This window comes from Meriones unguiculatus, chromosome 12 (genome assembly GCF_030254825.1).
Source record: "Meriones unguiculatus strain TT.TT164.6M chromosome 12, Bangor_MerUng_6.1, whole genome shotgun sequence".
Classification (NCBI taxonomy): Eukaryota; Metazoa; Chordata; class Mammalia; order Rodentia; family Muridae; genus Meriones; species Meriones unguiculatus.
The window spans coordinates 68,295,287-68,310,136 of record NC_083360.1 but is presented as its reverse complement, the minus strand read 5'-3'; the positions used below and the strand labels follow the sequence as shown (position 1 = coordinate 68,310,136).

At 43.7% G+C, this 14,850-nt stretch overlaps 1 protein-coding gene across 2 annotated transcripts in view; it reads right to left on the bottom strand.

The window, feature by feature from the left end:
* Window positions 1–687: 687 nt before the first annotated feature.
* The window catches only part of Mtap (methylthioadenosine phosphorylase), a 75,372-nt gene continuing 61,209 nt past the window's right edge, over window positions 688–14,850 (bottom strand). For both annotated transcript variants that reach the window (XM_060365836.1, XM_021647022.2), the window contains 4 exons: window positions 10,844–10,946; window positions 9,805–10,044; window positions 4,051–4,173; window positions 688–2,437 (listed from right to left, as the gene is read on the bottom strand). In XM_060365836.1, the coding sequence (XP_060221819.1) occupies window positions 2,399–2,437; window positions 4,051–4,173; window positions 9,805–10,044; window positions 10,844–10,946 (505 nt within the window). In that variant the 3' untranslated portion in view covers window positions 688–2,398. The remainder of the gene's footprint in view (window positions 2,438–4,050; window positions 4,174–9,804; window positions 10,045–10,843; window positions 10,947–14,850) is intronic.

Sequence of the window (14,850 nt, the reverse complement as noted above, 5' to 3'; positions counted from 1 at the left end):
TGAGTGCACGGAGTGGGAGAGCTGGCTCTGCCTCTTGTTGGATGTGGCATTGGATGAGCCAGCTGGGGCAGGGTAGGAGAGCTGTGGGTGTGGGAGAGCTGACCAGCTCAGATGCCTCTCAGGCCCTATTCTAGGGCTCTGAGTTGGCCCATCCCAATATCAACCCCATCTATGAACTGCTGGAGTGCTTGAAGAGCCCTGTCCTACAGATCCAAAACTACAGGATCACCTTGACACATGGCAGCAAAAAGATATCTGAAGAGTCCCAGTGAGGTTCCAGTATTGATAGTATAACAGAAGCCAGAGGCCTCAGACCAGACCAATGACTCATTGTAATAAACATTTGCACACAAAGAAATATGGACAAAAGGGTGTACTGTGGGACACGTTACACACCACAGCTTCCAGGAGATTTTTTTTCCCTCTGTTGAGGGCTAGGTTGCAAGGGTGGAGGGTGTGTATGAAGGACTGGGAAGAAAAGTGGGATTGGGGTGCATGATGTGAAATTCACAAAGATCCAACAAGAAGGTTTATGGTCCAAGTGATATCCCTGACTAGGTCTGAGCTCTGGAATAGGTCTAAAGAACAACCAGACAGAAACGGTTTAACTAGTGGTTCTCAACGTGAAGTTTCTATACTAACAGCAATAGCCAAGACCAACCCAAAAGCAGAAGCATAATCTGGTCATTTGAGAAGTCAGCAAATACATGTTTATTGAAACACGTTATCCAGAACAGCCACATTTTAGAATCAGCCAACATGTTTATCAACAAATGAATAGATAAGGGATGTAGTAATGACAGACAATGGGATTTTATTTAGTCAGAAGAGAGTGGAATTGTGTCTACTGGAGGAAAGTAGACAGAATTGGACGGCATCACATTAAGCCATACTCAAAGGCAATCACATTTCTCTCATATCCAGAATGTGGATTAAAATATCAGGGGCATCATTTGGGAGAAGGGAGATGACTGGGAGCACAAGAAAATAGAATGTGGGGTGAATGTTGACGTACATGATATGTGTATGAAACTGACAGAAAACCCACTGTTTTCTAGCAAATAACACACTAAGAAAAAACAATCAAGAGCCCTGGTCAGAACTCAGGGAGTCTCCAGGGACGGCTAATAACCAGAGATGGAAGCATCGCAACACAGCCAGACGTTACAATTGCACTTATCCTGATGCTCAACATTAATGCTGGAGCAACTGTTTCATTTATTGCTTACAATCAACAGTTTATTTTATTGCAGTCAGTTGCACAAACACAAGCACATTCACTTTACAGACTCTTTACAAGAGCCACAGGGCACCTGTAACAGCAGTAATTTGAGGAAGACACTATGAGTTCCTGGTGACAGATAACAAAAAGCATCCTGGAGAATTAACAAAAAAGTTAGGCTTCTGGTTTCTTTTTTTCTTAAACAAAATAAAACATTGCCCACTGATAATTTGCCAACTCTTTAAAAGGAGTAGAAACAAATGGTAATTAAAAAAAAATCTGATATACTATAATGAGTCACACTATCTTAATCCTGGAAGTAGTTCGAGTTTTACACACCTTAGCATTAAACACTTGCCTTCTTTGTTACTGTGTGATGAGCCAAGATCGCCCCTAAGCAAAGATGTAAATTCCTCAAAGTACTTTATTTATTTTTTTGGGAGGAGAGGGGTTACCTGGCTTACATATCTTGAATTACATACACAGCACATTTATATTGCCATCTTTGTTTCACCAATAAGAGTTCCAAAGTTCTCTAAGTCCAGTTTAATTTTTACAACTTTATTTGATTATACTTACTTAAACAAACAAACAAACAAACATGATTTATACTTACTTGATTGTTCCATAGCCTAAGAATAACGGAAACATGGTACAAGTAACTTTTTTTCTTTTGACATTCAGATTTGCTATGACAAGTAATGTCCTTCTTTACACATGATTCTTTGAATGACTCTCCCATAATTTCTTAAAGAGAAATTCCTAGAGTACCAAAGTGCATTGAATATTTATTTGTAAGCCTCAGATACACTGTACCAAACTGCCCTCCAGAAAGATGGCGCCGATTTCCAGACAGTCGCATTTCAAGCTCATGCTTATTCGTTAGCTGTGTAGGACAGTGGGTGTTCTCAACAGTCTTCGCTGCTGTCGATTAATCGGGAGAAATGAGGCTGATTCGGTCTTGGGCTTTGCCCCTTACATTTCTGCTGGCCGTTAGCTTTTCTTCTGGGTCCTGGAGGTGGCGGTACTTGGTGGAATCTCTAACAGTATACTCTCTTTCTTAACACATGCTCTTCTTTCCAGGCAAAGGCATGAAGGCTGCATATCTTCCCCATTTTTAAGCAAAATCCCCCATGGATTAGAAGTAGAAAGTCTTCTTATAGCAGCCATGTTGCTTTAATGTCTTGGTGGCAAAACAGAAAACTGGGCCATGTTCTGAAAGGAAGAAAGTACGCAGAGGTGACAGGCGCTTCAGGCAGCAGAGAGCATGCTAACTCCCCCCAACACTTCTTAAAGAGCAACAAGCCAAGCCTTGAGACTTTGGGGATTATAGTAAGGATTTCTGGGATGCATATTTAGCAAATCTCTTCAGATACTCCCTCTGCTGACTTAAAATTCACTACGTAGGCCAGGCGGACCCTGAACTCACAGAGATCTGCCTGCCTCCGCTTCCCAAGGGCTGGCATTAAAGGCGTGCGCTGCCACACTCTGCAGCTAGGTACTGTTTTAATCTGGAGCTTGACACACAGCAGGCAGTTTGCTGTTTCTGGAATGAACTAGTGAGTGAATGAATGGCACACATTTCAGTGCTTTGATGACTGAAAGTACGATTCAGAGCAAAAATTATTAGTACTGTGTTCCTTGCTATTCCAAAGTGGAGGCCACAGCACTCAATTCTGTCTAAACGGTAATTCTTCATTTCTTCAACCTTTTACTTCATTTGCAACTTAATGAATAGTACTCTTAATAAACCACTTTAAAAATGAGTATTTACAAGACCTAACATCAGCTTCAAAAAGATCACGGATTTGTATCATCTAAGCATGTCCCAGCATTTCTTTTTAAGGAACTGACTTTGAGTATAAAAACTACAGTGAGCATAAGGTTAGTGGGAGATGAAAAAGTTCACAACTGGATCATGTCATAAGTCCAACGCTGACTCGGAAGAGACCACAGTGAGTCACAGTTCCAGCAAACCAACATCTGAGTGCATCTGTTCGAAACTGCCCGTTTAGTTCAAACCACCATTTTATAATTGGTAGATTGCCATCTCGTGTCTCTCACTACCCCTCCCAGAATTAGAACAATCACCAGGTCTTTTTGTATCTTAGCTGTGACAGAATACTTCATGGGAGGAAAATTATGGCAGCTTCTGTAGACCTGTCTCATCCTCTTGCAGTGACTGATCCGGGAGTACAGATAAGCTCTAGGCCACCTGGAGGCACTTCCTCTTTAGATACAAGAGAAAGCTGAAGGGAAATGAGTGAGTCTCCTTATTAACTCTAGTTAATCAAGTCACAAAATGTTCAAATAAAAATGGCACTCTCTAAACTGCCCAGCCAGTATAAATTATATCCTTAGGACAAATACCAGAGTTGAGAATTTACCAATCTGCAACTTGTTATCTGCTTATCATCAAAAATTGTCTTAATTTCATATAATATTGGCCTGAAGCAGACACTTCCCTCCATTTTGTCATTGATATATTAGAAGAATAGGTTGAAGAGGCCTGTCTACACTTTGAATGAATGTAACAATGAGAAAATGGCTGAATACATGGAAAGCCATATACAGAGGAAACTCATCAGCCTTCTGAATGAAGACAACTCCAGGACAATGTAAAGAACCCGGGGCACTAGATACCAAATCTCCTGCCTCAGGTTCTAGCATTATCAATTGCAAGTAGAGGGAATAGTAGCAAGTGTATAAATGCTTGTTAAACAAAATGCTGACTTGCATAAAATACATGAGCTGGACCAAGCTGAGAGGGAAAATATGGTTAAAGGCCACAGAAGTGTCTGCCCACAGATGTAAGTAAGGACACTTGCCTTTAGGTTATGGAGAGTTTCTGACCATTCCATTGACCCTATTTGAGGTATGGTAGTAAGGAGTAAACTTTTGGCTTTATTGGCATTTTCTTTCATGGTCTTCAAAACCCCATCCACTGACACCTAGACAAAGAAGAACACAGACTTTTACTAGCATTAACCAATTTTCACAGAACAATTACCCGAGTCCCTGTTTTGCTATTGTGTGAAATGTCTGTGTGCCTTCCAAATTCATCTGAAGAAATTTTAGTTGTCTTTGTGAGGGTGTTGGGGAGAGGGGACATCAGTTGATAAGCTCAGACTCTTAGGAACGGTTGTCTGGGATTACAGTGAGCTCCTGACCACGGTGGTCTGAATGAGAATGGCCCCACAGGTTCATCTATTTGGATGTTTGGTCCCCAGTTGGTGGAACTGTTTGGGAAGGATTAGGAGATCTGATCTCGTCACTGGGGCAGGTACTGAGTTTCAAAAGCCCACACCATTCCCTGTAGCTCTCTCTGTCTCGCTCCTGTGGATTACGATGTCAACTACTGGTCCAGGGCCATGCCCGTTGCTTGCTCCCACCCTTCCTGCCATGATGGGCAGACAGGGACTCACTCTCTGAACTGGTGAGCCTCCAGTATACTCCTACTTCTGTAAGATATCCTGGTTATGGCTCTTATCGCAGCCATTTAAAAGTAACTAACACACGAACTATGAGTCATGTGAGGTTCAGTGAGAATATGACTGTGAAATGGGTTCTCACCAGACATAACAGTCGGTCACTCTTGATCTTAGATTTCTTTTTGGTCTAGAAGCTACTTTTAATGGGGTTTTCTTACCACTGTCTGAGTAGAGTAAAACAAACCTGTGCTGTGAAGTCTGTTTATCCCAAATTTAATCCCCTGAGCCCAAACACTGTTCTTTACCATAGGGCAGCCCAATGTTATTTCTGAAAAGCCTGAGGAAATATTATAGATGTCAAGTAGTAGTAGCAGCAGCAGCTGTCTTCCTGGTCCACAGAAAAGTGAATTTTAGCCTAAATTGTATCATACTAGATAACTAAACAAAAGCTAAGTATTCTAAGAGCATTTCTGAAGAAAAACAAAAATGGTCAAAGTCTGATCATTTTTGAATCCTAGTAAATGGACTGGTGGTTAACCCCACAAATTACACCCAAGATCCGGAAGGAATGCACAAACCAGGACACACTACCCCAGAACAAAAACTTCAACTCATTCTACGTTTCCAGTCACAAAACATCATGACACTTAATTTTCCTTCTCTATCTAGATCCAGCATCCAATACCTAAGACAGAGACACACGTGTAAGATGAAGCTATTGGAGCCTTGAGTGTGGGAGACTCAATAGGACTAGGGCCTTGGTTCCTTCCTTCCTTTTCCTTGTTCCCCATTTTTTTTCGGGGGGGGGGAAGAGCCTCACTCTGTAGCAAAAGCTGGTTTCAAACACATGATTCCCGTTTCTGTTTCCCCCCAAAATGCTGCTATTCAGGTGTGTGCCAACTATGCTTGGCATCTCAGTTTCTTTACAAAAACCACTTCTAGGACGGGGATGTAGCTCAGTGGTAGAATGCTCACCCAGGATAAAAAGGGCCCTAAATTATATCTCCAGAAACTGGCGGTGGTAGTGGTGGTATGTGTGTGTGTGTGAGAGATGTGCCTGCACTTGTCTGTTAGGATGTGCATGTCACTTAAGATACTTAACTAGGAACTAGAATTTTGCTTGAGTGTATTAAGTAATTACTACGTAATTGTATTCTAATTACTTAACTACTTTCTGTGATGTTTCTGGATTAAAGTTATGAAACATGACTGGGTATAAACTGGTATGATGATGGAAGAGGATGGCTGGGTTCATAGGTACGCATGTTATTATCGACCTTGGTTCATGAATGAACTGGTTCCTTCGAGGAAGCCAATCAAGCCCAGAATCCTTGCCAAGCTTTACCCTGATTAGAAGACAGTTAAGATCCAAGAACAAGATGATCACATCTTTGCGTCCTCTGACGGATTGCTTCCACAAACATGAAGACGTGGTGAGAAGGCAGGAGGGCCACAGCAGCAGAAGCTCTGCCACAGTGTGGCACATACGCAAAGTTACGCTGAGTCATTAAATGCAGGGGCGTCTGGCAGCCAGGGACTCACCTTATTTATTCCTTTTTACTCATTTCCATATACTTTCCTTGTGACTCTGAACTTTCTCTGTTTCTGTTGTTGGGTTCCACTCAAAATGCCCTTCCTATTGACCCTGTGACTCACAGCAACAACCTAACCCTCACTTCAAGGGCAAGGCCAAACCTTCAAGCCTAGTTTCTTTGCACACCCACTCCATAGAGTTACTGGTGATAACACTCCTGTGAGTCAGCATGCTCCTAACCGCTTGTGCTCTGACTCGTGCCAGCCTTCCACAGGCTAATGTTTTGAGTACTTCTTTCTCACTGAGCAGTGATATTCTGGGAGATTGTGGAATCTTAAAGAGGCAAGTTGTAAATAATCTAGAAACCCAGCACAGAAGTAGCCCATGGCAGCTCAGTGTCCAAGTGGGTTCCCTAGTAAGGGGAACAGGGACTGTCTCTGACATGAACTCAGTGGCTGGCTCTTTGATCACCTCCCCCTGAGGGGGGAGCAGCCTTACCAGGCCACAGAGGAAGACAATGCAGCCACTCCTGATGAAACCTGATAGACTAGGGTCAGAGGGAAGGGGAGGAGAACCTCCCCTATCAGGGAATTAGGGGAGGGGCATGGGAGAAGAGGGAGGGAGGGCAGGATTGGGGAAGGGAGGACAAGGGAGGGGGCTACAGCTGAGATACAAAGTGAATAAATTGTAATAAAAAAATTAAAAGTGAGGCAGATTGTAGCTGACAAAAGTAGCTAGCGGAGATGAGCTTCTGAAGGTTGTCTGACCATTCCCTCAGTCCTGCTCCTAAACAACATGAACAGTTCTCACGTCTCTTTCATGGGTTGGATCTGCAATGTCTATCAGAGGCTCCTGTTTTGGATGCTTGTCCTTCAGCCTTTGGAGCCTTTAGGACAGCAGTTCTCAGCCTTCCTAATGTTGCAACCCTTTAGTGCAGTTTTCATGTCATGGCCACCCAAACCACAAGATTATCTTTGTTGCTACTGCATACAAACTGTAATTTTGCTACTGCTATGACCTGTAATCACCTGTGTTTTCCAATGGTATTAGGTGATTCCTGTGAAACGGTCACTTGAACCCCCAAAGGGGTCATGACCCAGAGGTGGAGAACCAGTGCTAGGAGGTTGGGCCTGATGGGTTGTTGCAGGGAACTGAGGCAATTGCCTTAGGAAGCTACTGCCCCATCCTCGTTCACTCTAGCTCTCTTTCCTTCCTGGGCTGTGGCATAGGAGCTGATATGGTGGCCTGCCCATAAGCTGTTCTGTCAGATGTTTTGGTTACAGTGACAGAAAAAAAAAAAAAAAGCAGGGTCATTCTTTTGCTCTATGTCCTGTCCCTGGTTTCATTTCAGAGAAAACAACTAAATTAAATAACTTGCTGAGTGTCTCAAGGAAACTGAGGTGAATTTAAGCCACTCCAGAACCTTGTCATGTCAGGCTGTACATTTGTTTAAAGCACAATGACACGAAAGGCTGAGTGGATGCCATGCTTATGTGTCTCTCCCGTGACATTTAACATGCCTTGTCTTTACATCTTCCCACTGACAGAACTTTGACCTCTGCTTTCCAGCCCTCAATGGCCTAACAGCTACCACCCTCCTTCTGCAGAGGAGGCGTCTAGCTTGAGCAGAAAATTTCCGACAGGAAGCAATCTGCTGCCAGGAAGTGACGGGAGCTGATGTTTCCCATTAATTGAAAGCAGCTTCTCTGGATCATGGAGGTGGGAGTAGCTCACAAAGCTGCCAAGCCAGATATAGTGAGCCTCCAAACACTCCTGTAAACACACAGTGATGCTGTCACTAAAACCAAAGACCCGGGGTTCACTTTGCTGCCCACCGTGTACACGCTGGCAGACAGACAACAGGACCGGGCGACACTGCATTATGTATAACTGGTGAAACAGGGGCTCTCCGAGATAGTGGCCCTCGAAGAGTCAAGCCCTGCAGATGAATGTACTCGGCTACCCTCACGGTTTTCTCAAAACCCTTTCATGCTTTTTCATCCCCTCTCCTTTTTAAAATGAGACAAGGAACAGGAAAATGATCTAGGACTTTTTTACAAGAGGAAGGAGCTCGAAATAACAGAGACTCAGCAGGGCCTGGTGGCCTGAGCCTGTAATCCTGGGTCCTTCAGAGGCAGAGGCAGGGAGGGCTACGGGAAGCTCAAACCAAGACAGGAGACTTAGTGAAACCCTGACCCAGAATAAAAACATAGATTAAGAATGTGGCTACCAGAGTACTTTAGCATACGCAAGGCCCTAGGCTCAATTCCCAGTACTGTGGAAAGAAGAAATAAATAAAGGAGAGAGATTTAAAAGGCCTATCACTAATACAGAGCATGGGTTTAGAAAAGTTCAAACTGCTAAAAAATTAAGTGATCAGAAGAGAAATTATGTGATCACAAGAGAAATGTCAATAGTATAGAGACTGAATAAGAAATATCATTTATTCACACAATTTGTGGTATAGTTGCTTCTGCTTTTAAGAAGGCCCCCAAAGAGGGCGGGGAGCGAGGAGTGGATAGAGCCATGTGTGGCTGTGGTTGGCAACTGTGGAACCTGAGGCCTCTTTATGGAGTTCAAGTTTTATGTAACGAAAATACTGCCTTGGGCGTTCTTGTCTAGCACCCTCATTGACCTGTCTAGAATTCTTACCATGGTGCATGGCCCTGTCACACTCGTTCTGACTTCCCCCTCCTCTGTGCGTCTCTCAATCCTGCCATCTTTCTCATCACACTTCCACGTCATACCCACAGACTTTAAATGTTTGCTTCAGGCAACAGGACAAATATTCATAAAACTCAGCACTATTTCTTTATAAGCCTTTGCTTTTTTGTACCGATTTGCTTAGCCTCTGTGGTGGTTTGAATAGAAATGGCCTCCATAGGCTCACATGTTTGAATCTTGGTCATCAGGGACTAGCACTTGAGAAGGATTAGGGCGTGTGGCTTTGTTGTAGAAAGTGTGTCACTGAGTGTGGGCTTTGGGGTTTTAGAAGCCCCAGGTTGGGTGCAGTGGCTCTCTCTTCCTGCTGCCTGGAGTTCGAGATACAGAACTTTCATCAGCATCATATCTGCATGCTTCTGCCATGACGATAACGGACCAAACTGCTGGGTCAAGGTGTCTCTTCACAGCAATAGAATACTAACCAAGACAGCCTCCATCTTCCTCAAACATAATGTTGGCAGCTTAAGAACATGGATATTTGCTGGCACCTTCTGAGGCTGAGCACAGCATTCAGCCACAGTATGAGCAGAACAGGAACTCAGAATTTTCATATTAGAATTTCCTTCTTTGTGAAAATACAAACGATAGGCAATAACACAGGGTACATCTTTATCTTTAAGGTAAGGCCCAAGTCCTAACGATTCTCAATACAGCCACCTGCCTACAATGTACTTCAGTGCTGATTCTCAGTACCTTCCCACCCTCTGTGGAAGATCTTACATTCCAATAGGAGCTGCAGAAAATATCTAATAAAGCCTAATGAACACTTTAAAATATGCTATACAAAGGTCTTTCCCGAGACAAATCCAAACTGAACCAACGATGCGTTCTCTTAATGGCTCACGACACTCGGAGGCCCACATCACCCGTGATTAGAAGGGACTCCCACTTACTGCTTCTTCATGCTCCTTCCAACAGTCGTAATCGGTTGCCATGGCAATGCTTGCATAACAAATTCCAGCCTCCTTGGCGAGCACCACCTCTGGAACAGTGGTCATATTGATAACGTCTGCACCCCAAGTACGGAATATAAAGCTTTCAGCCCGGGAGCTGAAACGAGGCCCCTCAATTGTGACTATTGTCCCCTTTGAATGGCATCGAAGTCCAAGCTTCTTAGCTGTTTCTATGAGGACCTGGAAAAGGGAGAGCAGAAATCACACAAACCTACGTGCAGTCCACGATTTTATTCTTTTTCTTTATCACCTACAGTAGTAGGCTTTTGCTATACTGTCCTTAGGGAACCCAGATCACTGAAAGATACCATCCAGCCCCGTACTTACGTATTCAAGTCTACTGCAAGGCTTACCTTGGAGCTTTTAGAGAAAACACACCAGACTTTGATTTATAGACATGAATCTCAGGAAGGCTAAGCCAGGGCTTTAATCTGGACCTGTGTCTTAATTCCTGACCCATCACACTGGCTCAGCTAAGGAAACACTTCTCATGACAGATTAAAGTGCTGGCCAAATGTCATTCTCCAAGATGCAGCTGTCTAGTCACTGTTCTTTTACACGGACCCTGTGGCCTTTTGGAAAGCTTTGTCAGGAAGTCTTTTCTTTCTTTCTTTCTTTAGCTTGCTGCCCCTTTGGGGATATATGGTGAAATGAGCATGGCTCTCCTGATTTGTTTTTCCTCTCCAGAGATCAACTTATTTGGGTATTCCTTACTGCAAGGCCATGCACAGATTTTCAAAAACATTAGTTTTACTGGGGCGGGAGAGAGGGCTCAGTGGGTAAAACGTTTCTGCTTAAAATAACCAAGAATGGAGGTATTCTTAGCAAAGGGAAACAGGCTCATTATGAAACCACTGCATTTCAAACCTAAGGCTGAAGGATGAAGAGGGACACCCCCTTCAGCCAACTGTTTTACCCACTCTTACCATCCTAAGCCCTTATACCCTCTTCTGGTAGGCCTGTCAGAGAGACTACTAACCTCTCTCGTTTTGGGGCAAAACGGTTCAGCCATCGGGATATGGCAGACTCCTCTGGCGCTGCACTGAGTTCCGTCATAGAAGGTCTGAGGCCTTTGAGATGTCCTAGAAAGATAAAGTGGTTTGTACTTCTGAGAAAGCACCATCTCTGTCCTCTGAGGCTGAGCGAACCCACTGTGTCTAGGCCACTCCACATCCAGTAGGTGTAGATAAGTGAAGGTAACTGTTGTAGAGCATCTTTCAGGCTCTAGCTCTGGGCTAACCGCCACCTACTCCTAACCAGGAATGAAAGTGTACCCACTGAGATGTCACGAAGGGCAGGTAATGACCAATCAAAGAGAAACATTCCATCATAATGTGTACAGAAGACTGCAGAGAGATCTTGGTGTGCCATTGCCCAGACTCGCCACTAGTTTCCAAAACTGTATTAGACTCATTTTATTTGTTAGCTTTTTCGTAATTGTAACTTGTGAGCACTGACTCACAAAAACCAAGATCTCCCCAAAGTCTTAAACAAACAAACAAAAAACTTGTTAAAACAATTGCTTTGTTTCAAGTCCATACAAGGTCCATACCCACACTTGACTGTCATGTGCTTAAAGTAAAAATAATTGCTGCCTCAGCCCAAGTCACTTTTTTTCCAGGCCACTGATCCACTGAAGAAAGCAACTAGACTGTCCCACTCCACAGGAAATCTGTCTCTTGCTCAGTTTGTTTCTCCACCTGCTATAAATAATTTTCAAGTTTTTTTATTTCAAGTTTTTTGCTGTAATTTTTGTTTTTTCAATCTATGAAAGAGAGGCTAAAACAAACTCTCTGCCAGCTCACTCAACTTCTTCCTGGAAGCTTTCAGAAAAAAATTACAAACTACTTTTTTGTGTGCATCCCCTTGTCCACGCCTTTTCCTTCAGAGGGAGAGATGAGGGAGGGATGGGACACAGGAAGGCCGAAGGCAGAAAATCTAGTGTCTTTTTCCGGGACTAGGATTCAGGCAGAATGGAAAAAAAAAATCTTTCTGCTGGTTCTATTTATCCAGCTGGTACACATACTGTCCCAAATTAACTCTTCCTTGAGCCATGTCATACCTAGTAACTCCAGCTGGCACCAAAGCCACCACTCTTGGAAGAAAGCAAGCCTCACCTCTACAATCCGAGACTCTTTCATGTGCTTGAAGAAGTCAGAGTTAATCCCACAGCAAGCCCCACTGAGGCTGAAGAACGGGGCACATGAGGGCTCTAGCTTACACCAACAGGGTTTCCCCTGAAGTCTGACCAACAAAACGGTGCTATCTTATCACCTCTGCCCGGTTTTGCCCGGTTTTCGTCCTTGATGAGTCAAGTTGTAGCAATGTGCCCCCTTGCAACTGGGATTTTAAAGCAGGGACACTAAAACTTCCAGTAACTATGGCAACAGGCGTCCATGCAGGAACACCCCTGGCATTGACAGGTCCACTGATTCTCTGACTGCCCACATCTACAGTACATATCACTAGGTTACTTGATACTTGTTGGCTGGCCTTAATTCCCTCCTTCAAATAGAAGAGTTTATATTTTTCTTTTTTCGGTTTTTAGATACATGGTTTCTCTGTATAGCCCTGGCAGTCCTGAAACTCACTCTGTAGGTCAGGCTGGCCTTGAACTCAAGAGATCCACCCGCCTCTGTCCCCTGAATGATGGGATTAAGGGTGTGCACTACCATCACCCAGCTGACATTTTTCTTATTAAATGAAGTTATCTAATTACCAGTTACACAGATATAGCAAATTCTGTATATTTTGCATTCTACCATTTTCTAATAAAACAGTATTTGCTGTGCCTAGCACCATATGCCTTTGATTCAGGAGCCAGAGACAGATGGATTTCTTTGAATACGAGGCCAGCCTGGTCTATATAGTGAGTTCTAGGACAGCCAGGCCTACATAGTGAGACCCTGTCTCAAACAATAAAATAACAAACATAAAAAAATAGTCCACAGTGCTCACCCTGTCACTTATAAGCACAGTAGGAGAAATAAGTTAATCAAGATGCCCTGATAACTCCCAACAGAGACACCTCAAAGTCAGAAGCTGGCTGAGGACCCAGAGAACCTGACCCCAGGGAAGAGTGGTAAAGTAGCATGAAAAATCAATGCTCCACTCCCCATGAAGATATATCTCCTTGTGGTGCCTGCACCACTAGCTTAAGCGTCACTGTGCTCAGTGAAATGGTTAATGACCAAAACATAAACTGCTATAAACAGAACATCCCCATCCATCGTAAACTGAAGAACTATCCACGCTAAATGGATCAACAGAACAAGGGGCTTACAACCGCAGCCGAGAGATGTGCAAGGCCACCCTAAAGCAAAGTGCCTGCCATCTTTGGAGCACCTGACTTCCTCTGAGAATCTGTCAGAGAAACGAGCTGGATCTTCTAGAGTTCAACCCGAAGTCTGGAACAGTCTGGCAGACACAGCCTGGGAGCAGAGAGTGCTGACAAAGCCCAAAAGGTCACTTCCCATTTCTAATCAAACCAGCTTGGCTGGATTCATAATTATAGTTGAACTGCGTAGTTCAGTTATAGGCTGGGTGAGACGGGCATGAGGTGTAGCTGGTTTGAAAAAAAATTTTTTTAATCAACGTGTCTTATATAAACTCCTTAATACCCCAAACTCCATATGCAATATTTAAAGCAAAATCCTTACAGCAACATATAGGATTTGTACAACCTTTAGATTTCTATATTGAAATCCTACCCCTGGAGGTCATACTATCAGGAGGCTAAGACCAGGTCATGAGGAACAGGCACATAGCATACTCATGACTGGTCCTGGGGCCCTCACAAAAGACAATTCAGGGAACTAAGTCATTCCCTGTTTACGAGAGCACGCAGCAAGACGACGTCACGAAAGCCAGCTCGTCTCAGACACAACATTCACTGACACCTTTTCTTGACCTCAGCATTCTGACTGAGAAATTTCTGTTGGTGAGCAGCCAATCAGCCTATAGCATTTTGTTGTAGCGGCTGAAAGACTAAAGTACTCACTTGCACCCTTGCTTAAACATGGAAACAGCAGCGAAAACGTCAGTGGCTACCCCTCAACGCAGTCAGATGCCATCGCATCTTAACAGTTACGTTTGGGTAAAGCTGACCCCAAAAGATGGCCACAGGCTTATTCCCAGAACCTGTGATTACTTTACCGTACATGGCAGAAGGAAACAAAGGTAGCAGATAACTAGTATGAAGCTTACTTCAAAGTAGAAAGGTAATTCTGGATGAATTATTGGGGAGCATTATTATTACAAGGGTCCTTCCATGTACAAAGGGGTAGCAGATGTGTAGATGTCAGATAAGAACTTCATCCGTTAGTGCTGGCTCTGGATGGACGTGGGCCATAGGCCAAGGAATGGTAGAGGACAAAGGGTCAGGAAAGGGACTCCATCATAAGCGACCCCCAGAGAGTAACACGACATTGCCAACAGCTATTTTCTTTAGAGCCCCAGTGAGACCCATGTTAAACTACTAACTAACTAAGAAGATGATAAACTTGCAGTAAGTCCCTAACTTTGTAATTTATTTGTTACAGCATCAATAAGGAGTAGATATACTCATTTCCATAGTTTTATATATGATCAACCCCAGCTATGGCTTCTCTAGCAGTAAAAACTTACTGCCTAAGGGGTCTGTTCCTTCTACCAAAGTAAAGAAATTCATTTTGCCTCCTGATTAAACATGGATTTCAGGGAACTACGAGCAGGCTGGCTTTACTGCTCACTGGCTGTCTTTTGCCAAGATAGGAGTTTGCCATTTTGACGGGGCTCAAATCAAGGAAACCTTTAAAACTGCTTCAGGCTTCCAAGCAGGGGTGGATATTCTTCTAGATTTGTTTCTGTTCCTGTGACCAAGCAACTTAGGAGAGAAAGGGCTTAGCTCCCAATTCCAGGCTATCGACCATCACTGTGGGGGAGTCACAGCAACAGAAGCTTGAGATTATGTGGATGGTTATAGCACATCCACATAATATGGCAGAG